We start from the raw sequence: 9,365 nt of genomic DNA, 5'->3' as shown, positions 1-9,365 counted from the left end.
GCACATGGGTTTCAGGCTTCATCCCCAGTGGGGGGCGTGCAGGAGGCACCCAATTGATACTGATTCTCTACCATCGATGTTTCTATCTCACCCTCTCCCTTCCTCTCTTCCTAAAAAAAAAAAAAAAAAAAAAAAAAAATCAATAAAAAAAACATTTTTTAAAAAAGCCAGCTGAACGAAACCATGTACTCTTTGATGTAGCTTATTTCTATTTTGACATAATCTCCTTATATCATTGTGGAACAATAACAAGCCCCATGCCAATTCCTCTGCAAACCACTCCAAGGGCACTCTTCCAGAACACTTGTAATTATTACTGTACTTGAACCTCCCATAGTCTATAAGTAAAAGTGGAATATGGGAAAGATAATACCGATTATTTTTACTCAAAACCACTTTTTTTCTATCTCAGATAAAAATTTTAGAGGTGTTTCATGTCACAGCACCCTTTTTGCTTCTTAAATGTAAAGTAAAAATAGAACATGAACTAAATTCAATTATTATGTTATTTCATCTACTAAGAACTAATAACTACAGTGCTTCATTATACAGGTATCAAATAATAAGGTATCTGTCATTAGATGTTAACCATTATGTAGTTATTTACATAATATGGTTTAACACCTGATATACCCAAACCCATATAGAAACCTACATTACAGTGGAGTTTAATTACATGTATGGCTTTCAAGTCAATATTACAATAACAACCCTGGCTCTCCGTGGACTTATAAAAATAAGAGAAAGCCTCTTCTAGAAAAGGTTGACTCAATACATGATTCATCAACATAAAAAGCCCTGAAATGCAAAAGTGCACATCACGCTACATGTTGTATGTCAGGGGTCCTCAATCTTTTTAAACAGGGGGCCAGTTCACTGTCCCTCAGACCGTTGGAGGGCCGGACTATAGTTTAAAAAAAACTATGAACAAATTCCTATGCACACTGCACATATCTTATTTTGAAGTAAAAAAACAAAACGGGAACAAATACAATATTTATATTTGCATGTGGCCCGCGGGCCTTAGTTTGAGGACCCCTGTTGTATGTAAAGTGTTCTATTCTGAGTCTTTTAAGGTGCTAAGCCCAAGACATATTTGTGTTAGAAATAAGCCTGTTAGGAAATTGGAACAATCAAATAACAAAATCGAAGGGTTTTCTTTTTTCATATATTGTAGGGCCTATTCTATCTGTGATTATCTTGCTTTGTAAACCAATTTCAACAGCAACGTGCTGTGGTGGGGACTCAGCAGGTCTCCAACAGCAGACTGAGGACCCCCACGCCCTGTGGTCATCCTTTTATTTAAAATCTGCTTTTACATTTGATAGGGCTTCCTTACTATTAATGTGGGTTTTTTAGTAACCTGCTCTTCCTGCATCAAAATACAGTTATATATTTAAGTGAAGGCTACATTTACACAAAAAGTAAACTCTACAGTCCATAAATAAAGGTTAATAAAGCAGGCAGCCAAGAACTTTACTAGTACATTACAGTTCATTTTGCAAAACTCATCAATATTCAAGGACATTAGAATAGGAATGTGAAATTTGACCATTTGGTCCTCTAGTGTTAATTCATTCCTTTTTCTCTAAGCAATCTAATGTCGTTCTTCTAAAACACCAACTCTTACCACACTGAAGTGCTAGCCATACAGACGAGGTGTCATTTTCATCCTGCCTCCTCCTAGCTATCTCTGGTTTGTAATTCTGTTTTGTTCTGCCTCAAGTGACTTATAGTTATTTAATCATGGTTGGGTGTTTCTTATTGTGTTGTTTTGGTATGATACTGTGAATTTCTTAATGCGAGATCCAGTGATTCAATTGTTTAGCCGATGGGGCCCTGCATGTAAGTTGTTTATTCTTCAGTAGACAGACTTAAGTGGACACCTTGTATACACACAACCAGTCAACACATGGCTCTAAGGATATTTAGGTTCTTCTCAGCAGCAATAAGATCACACACATATACACACACTAGTTTACATATTATTTATGTCTTTTCACTTTCATTAACTCTTCTCAATCCTCTTACACTGTAATTACCATTTGATTATATTTTTAACAAAGTAGATAGTTGATTACTTCTTTTTTTTGTTAATTAAATCTTTATTGTTCAGATTATTACATTTGTTCCTCTTTCCCCACCCCCATAACTCCCCTCCTCCCAGTTCCCGCCCCACCCTCCGCCCTCACTCCCCACCCACTGTCCTCATCCATAGGTGCACGATTTTTGTCCAGTCTCTTCCCGCATCTCCCACACCCCTTTCCCCCCAAGAATAGTCAGTCCATTCCCTTTCTATGTCCCTGATTCTATTATAATCACCAGTTCATTCTGTTCATCAGATTATTTATTCACTTGTTGATAGATGCATATTTGTTGTTCATAATTTGTATCTTTACCTTTTTCTTCTTCTTCCTCTTCTTAAAGGATACCTTTCAGCATTTCATATAATCCTGGTTTGGTGGTGGTGAACTCCTTTAGCTTTTCCTTATCTGTGAAGTTCTTTATCTGACCTTCAATTCTGAATGATAGGTTTGCTGGATAAAGTAATCTTGGTTGTAGGTTCTTGGTATTCATCACTTTGAATATTTCTTGCCACTCCCTTCTGGCCTGCAAAGTTTCTGTTGAGAAATCAGCTGACAGTCGTATGGGTATTCCCTTGTAGGTAACTGAGTTTCTTTCTCTTGCTGCTTTTAAGAGTCTCTCTTTGTCTTTTGCTCTTGGCATTTTAATTATGATGTGTCTTGGTGTGGTCCTCTTTGGATTCCTTTTGTTTGGGGTTCTCCGCACTTCTTGGACCTGTAAGTCCATTTCTTTCACCAGGTGGGGGAAGTTTTCTGTCACTATTTCTTCAAATAGGTTTTCAATATCTTGCTCTCTCTCATCTTCTGGCACCCCTATAATTCTGATGTTGGTACGCTTGAAGCTGTCCCAGAGGCTCCTTACACTATCCTCGCATTTTTGGATTCTTTTTTCATTCTGCCCCTCTGGTTGGGTGTTTTTTGCTTCCTCGCATTTCAAATCATTGACTTGATTCTTGCGCTCCTCTGGTCTGCTGTCGGGAGTCTGTATAATATTCGTTATTTCAGTCCGTGTATGCTTAATTTCTAGTTGGTTCCCCAACATAACATCGAGGGTCTCATTAGTTTTCTTGTAGATCTCATTAAGTTTATCGGCGGCTTCTAAACAGTTCTTGAGAGACCTTGAAAGTGTGGTTCTGAACTCTATATCTTCCATTGACAATTTTGTCCTGTTTCTTTGTCTCCGCATTTTGTTATGCTTTCTTGGTGCACCCCCTAGTGGTCTTTGTGCGCAGTCTAGTAGTTAAGCCTTGATTGTTGTAGCTAATACCAGGGAGGGTTTGACCTCCAGGCCAAGTGGCTGTGAGAATCAGCTGTGTCTGCAGTGAGAGAACTTCTGTCCTCTAGGGAGGTGCTAATCTAGCCTTTGCCTGAGGCTATCCGGCAAATGCCTCTGTGCAGGGTTTGGGCGGGGCGGGTCGCACAGGATCAACAGGGTGGGCCGGAGAGAGCAGTAATGGCGGCTCTCCGTCCTGTCCCCAGGGGCTCTGCCTCTCTGAGTCCCAGCAAACCGCTGCAAACCTCGGAGAGAAAGCTGCACTCGCTCTGACCGAAGCCAGACAGTCCCGCTTCTCCCGTTTGAGTCTGGGTCCCTAAAGACTCACCCGTATCTGGAGCTCAGAGTCTGCGACTCCCTCCCGATTGAAAACGCCAACCGCGCCCTCCGCCGCCAGCCTGCTCCACGCACTCCGCACCTCAGAATTTGACTTCAGCACTGCGCCTCCTCTGAGTGTCCGTATGCGTTTCTCTTTCCTCCTAGTTGTAGGACTTCCACTCAGCCAGCGTTCCTGTGGTTCTGGGTGATGTCCGTTCCGTCTTTTAGTTTCACTTTTGAAGTAGTTGTTCAAGGCAGGCAACTCCGGCATTAACCTATGCCGCCATCTTGGTTCTGATCTGATTACTTCTTTCATCATTGCATTTACTGTTTCGCTTTCCTGAGAATGCTAGTCGTTAAATTTAAAAAAAATCCTACCAAGTTATCACATGGTTACCACACTCACTCACTCACCCTGCTGGTCAGTGTTCCGGTGGTTATTTCAGTTCGCTGCATGCTGGTGATGGCTGTGATGACTCCATGCTTAAGTGATGAAGGACAGGCACTTCGGGTTGATGAGGAAACCAGTTTCCACATTTCCCATGACAGCCCTCAGTAATTTGAAAGTTCACCATTAAACAACAACAAAAAGGATTGCAAAGATTACTGGATCCAAAGCTTTATACTGGAATTTTGTTCTTTTCATTTGGAGAGAAAAATAGTAATTATGAAACTTGAGAGGTTCTGTAAGATCTAACACTGAAAAGTTTATCAATCCCCACATGGGGTTGAATATACCAAGAAAATCTAAGAGTATGGAATGTTATTTCTTTCTGACACCACCTGCTTAAACACATGGCAATAAAGGTTGGTTTCCATCCTTTGAACCCTATTATATTACTATATATATTTTTATTTATTTCAGACAGGAAGGGAGAGGGAGAGATAGAAACATCAGTCAGCTGGCTCCTGCATGCCCCCTACTGGGGATCAAGCCCGCAACCAGGGCATGTGCCCTGACCCGGAATGGAACAGTGACCTCCTAGGAGGTCTGTGCTCAACCACACAAGCTGGGCTATTTCTGAATTTTTGAAGTAATGTTGCTTCCTTCTAAAAAAATTTTTTTAAAAACATTTATGGCCACAAAATCTGAGTAGATTGAAGTACTGAACTTAATTCTCTTAGTATTTTTTATAAAGTAGTCGTGGTGGAACAAAAGGGTAGCTGGGAAAAGGATCATTGACTTTTTTTTTTTTAATTGGTAAAAGTAATACCTTCTTTGCCAGAGAATCAAATTTTTTCTTAAATATTTAAATATTGCATAAAGGAAAACGAGCCCTTGTATGAGCTAGGATTCACCATAAGAAATGTAAAAAGTTAGTCTAAGGGGTCACTAACATACTTCAATAGGTCCACAGCTTTATACTACCACACCATGTATTTTAATAAGAGAAAGTCTTAAGTACCATTACTGTAATAACCCCATTATCATAGAGCTCCCTTTAAAGGAAACATATTTAGGTTGATTAAATAGCTGAGAGTTCTGAAAGCCTAGATTTTTCTTCCATAAAAATGAGATACCAGAGTGAATGGAAGCCAAGAGGATAAACCCAAGTCCTGTGTATTAAAAAATTAAATAGAAGTAACCTGTTGTCACTATAGTGTGCATTCACATATAAAAATACGACACAGAAAACAGAAACATTTTTAAAAAAGATTTAAGATCATAAATATGTCATCATTGTCACAACACATTTCAGAATTGAAAAAAAAATTTTGGCTTTTTAGGAAAAAAGATCTTTTTAAAAAAAAAATCAATTTCTCATCATTGAAAGGACTTGTACATTTTTAAATTTCCAGTCTCCTAAGGCACAATATTTAATCAGAAAGCCAGTATCACCACCCTGCTGTAGCAAGAATAAGAGGCAAGGTATTAGCATTAAGAAAAACAGCAAATTTTATGGACAAAATCATCAGTCATTTAGGAAAAGGACAAAGAAACAGACCAAATGATGATCAGTTTAGTTAAGAAGCCCCACTGTTGTTATATAGGACTTTATGTTAATTTTTAAATCAAAGTATTTTACCTCAAACAGATTTAATTCTCCTCAAAGGAGCTACAAGAGGAAAGGGGGATTGGTAAAATACAGTATAGTTTCTTTAAAAATGACTTGGGAGGAAAAAATCTACTTAGAAAGTGGAGGGAGGAGCACACACTGTATGGAACCAAGATTAGAGGCCTAGTTTATGCCTAGTCTTCGGCAGATCCGGAAAATCAGACAGACTATGTAAGCACAGTACCAGGTCCATACTACAGGCATCTCTTCCTTAATCGCACGGCCCATTCTACCCGACCACCTACCAACTGAAATGCAGTGCTATGCTACAATCAGATGCGTAAGGTGTATTTTTTTATCTAACCAGAATGTTCTTTAACAAATGTAAAAATTCCTCATTTTTAACTGCCTTGCTTTGTCCTCTGTGATACCAACTGAACTTTAAGGTTTTATATTGTACAATGTGGTGATTTAGTGTTACTTTTAAAAGAAAAAACCCACAAAGTTAGTGATTGTCCACAGATGAAACACGGGATGAGGTTCATAATGAATCAGTCATGGAGTGTATGTTAGTCACTTGTAAACTCTTGACAGTTAAGACGGGGAACTGTGCATCAGACACATCCGAGTGCAGCAGGAGAGGAAGAGACGCCTACGTCATTCCAATTCCGACAAGGTGCACGGTCTGCGGAATTCTTGTCCACGTTCATGGAGCCATTTATTGGACACTGTGAGAGAACAAAATGTGTTAATTTCTCCACTAACTAGTATTTAATTCATCGATAAGAGCAAGTTCTAGAATAAAATTTTTACAGGGTCTAAAAGTTCAAGACCAAAACTAGAGAAAGGCAGATGCTACTTAGTCTTTTAAATATGTCACTAAATGTTAGAAACACAGATGATTTTATTTTTTAACCCTCACATGAGGATTTTTAATTTTTGAGAGAGAGAGAGGAAGGGGGAGAGAGAAACATCAATTGGTTGCCGCCTGTAAGCACCCAGGCTGGGGATATAACCCACTACCTTTTGGTGCACAGGACGATGCTCCAACTATAATTAAGCCACAGAAGATTTTAGAAATGACAGTCTACGTATGTGTGTATCCTATTTCTAATGTCCAATATAATTCTTGAAATGAAATTAAAATGGAGGTACAAATGGAACAGAACACTGTTTTCACCTGTTTGCAAAACACAAACCTCTAATCAAAGACATTTTTAAATGAACATAGGCTTCACTCTAAAGGAGCAGCTCTATGATCGGTCCCCATTATTAAATGCTCACTAAGTTTCCTGGGTTCCAAGATACTGTTTTCTAATGTAACCCCAAGTTAATTAATTTCCTATTCCTTCTCCTATATCACAGAATCTAATCAATGGCATTCACATGTACAAGATATTGGAACTAGGACCCATAATTCTTAACTACTCGTTTACCTTTCTCAGCTCCTATACCCAATCTTTTATTCATCACACCTGCTGATTTTCTTTGCTCTCCAATCTTTTTGCTGCTAAGTCCAGGCTTTTATCGTCATCCACTTAGACCCACATGTGGCTCTTTGGCCCCTTGAGTACCCTAATTAAGTTAATAACAATGTACCTACCTATATAGTTTAAGTTTAAAAAATTTGGCTCTCAAAAGAAATTTCAATCATTGTACTGTTGATGTTTGGCTCTATTGACTAATGAGTTTGCCGACCACCGACTTAGACAATGGAAAAATCTTTCTAAACTGATCTCCTTCACTAGGCTCTCTTCATTCACATCCAGTGGTTCCCAAACATAATCATCAGGGAAGATTTTTAAAATCCTGATGATCAGGTGTCACTCCTTAATCTTCCTATGTCTCATACGGTAGGCACTAGACCAGCGGTGGGCAAACTTTTTGACTCGAGGGCCACAATGGGTTCTTAAACTGGACCGGAGGGCCGGAACAAAAGCATGGATGGAGTGTTTGTGTGAACTAATATAAATTCAAAGTAAACATCATTACATAAAAGGGTACGGTCTTTTTTTTTTAGTTTTATTCATTTCAAACGGGCCGTAGTTTGCCCATGGCTGCACTAGACACACTGGGCACTTGAAATTTGGCTAGTGACACACTAAAATATTAAAATGGGGGTTAAAATATATATTAAAATAACTTGTTTCTTTTTTTTTTTTAATGTGGCAAATCCTGCACTTCATGACCTTGACAGTGAGTGCCCCTCACCCCTAACAGTCCTGGACCTGGTTCCTAGCATGCCTGGAAAAGTATCTTCTATCCCCAAGACCAAATTTAAAAATGAGGCTTTGAAGAAGCCTCCTCAAGTGTAAGGAGTCGCCATCTTCCATTTACATCTTTGTACTAGTCTGTGCGACACGGTAAGTGATCCATTAGCAAGTCTCAGAGACAACTGTGAACCCTTAAGGGGAAGATACTGTCTTATTCAACTTTGAGTCAATTAATGATTCTTAGAGTAACAAGTAGAAATAATCTGTCATCAAAATTCTGATCTATTAAAAGTAAATTTATATTAAGATCAGTACCTTGCCCTGGCCAGGTGGCTCCGCTGGTGGGAGCATTGTCCCTTACAGGAAAAGGTCACAGGTTTGATTATTGATCAGGGCACATACCTAGGTTTCGGGTTCAATCCCCAGACAGGGCGAGTACGGGAGGCAACTGATTGATGTTTCTCTCTCCCCCACCCTCCCTTTTTACAAATCAATAGAAAATATATCCTTGGATGAGGATTAAAAAAAAAAGATCGGTAACTTGCTTGGTTGAATCCATTCAATGTTAAAGTCATAGCAGGCAAATCTGTTGAAAGTTTTGTTTTCAATTTCTTTAAGATATAGATTATAATAATTTCCAAATATGGAACAATAATCACAAATTCTGTTCAGAGAATATAGAAAATATTTACCCCATTTGTTTCCAACTAGCACTGGACACGCTGCATGCCGTGTGCTATAATCTCCTTCTCCACTGGCAAATAGGTTATACCAGAAAACAGCAGTTCCCTGTGGAGAATACATAATTACCCCCAAATAAAATTCCAGGTTATTATAACTCTTTGCAGTAATTACATTTTTTCCTGCTCCCCTGAAAGTACTCCTCTATGGCAGCCATATCTTCCTCAAATATAATTCTGAAAATATGATCGTCATTTATAAAATTCTGGTGATCACATGAAAACACGACTGTCCAGCTGCTTGACAAAACTAACATTAGCAGGATGGAGAGGGAAACTCATCTGGAACCTATCTTAGAAATGACAACTTTTAAACACTAATTGGTGGTTCATTACTCTAGGCCAGTGGTTCTCAACCCTGGCTGCACATTAGAATCACTAGGGAATCTTTAAAATCCTGATTTCTGGGCCTCATCCTCCGGAAATTCTGTTTCTTTGTTACTAATGTTGTGGCCCCACCCCATAACAAACAATTTTTGGAGGATGTGGCCCAGAAATCAGGATTTTAAAAAGTGCAGTCAAGGTTGAGAACCACTGCTCTAGGCAGTCATGGTAAATGGTGCCATAGAAGAATCCATAGTCTTACCTAGAGATAAATATACTACCTTTAAACATTTATTTTGTGGTTTAATGAATTACAGATGCATCTGACACAAACCAAGTTTACCTTTTTGGGCCAAACACTCGCTCCTACTTCGGGAAAAACAGTGGCTCCTCCTGCGGACACATCACTCATCTGT

The 9,365-nt window shown here is 39.0% G+C and overlaps 1 protein-coding gene across 2 annotated transcripts in view; it reads right to left on the bottom strand.

The window, feature by feature from the left end:
- Window positions 1–5,317: 5,317 nt before the first annotated feature.
- P4HA1 (prolyl 4-hydroxylase subunit alpha 1) overlaps window positions 5,318–9,365 on the bottom strand; it is a 72,410-nt gene continuing 68,362 nt past the window's right edge. For both annotated transcript variants that reach the window (XM_081104564.1, XM_081104563.1), the window contains exons 13-15: window positions 9,293–9,361; window positions 8,578–8,674; window positions 5,318–6,400 (exon numbers count right to left, since the gene is read on the bottom strand). In XM_081104564.1, coding sequence (XP_080960690.1) covers window positions 6,330–6,400; window positions 8,578–8,674; window positions 9,293–9,361 — 237 coding nt within the window. In that variant the 3' untranslated portion in view covers window positions 5,318–6,329. The remainder of the gene's footprint in view (window positions 6,401–8,577; window positions 8,675–9,292; window positions 9,362–9,365) is intronic.

The sequence above is a fragment of the Myotis nattereri genome (assembly GCF_964212035.1).
Source record: "Myotis nattereri genome assembly, chromosome: 13".
Lineage (NCBI taxonomy): Eukaryota > Metazoa > Chordata > Mammalia > Chiroptera > Vespertilionidae > Myotis > Myotis nattereri.
The sequence above is the reverse complement of the archived record's forward strand: the minus strand, read 5'-3'. Positions and strand labels throughout refer to the sequence as shown.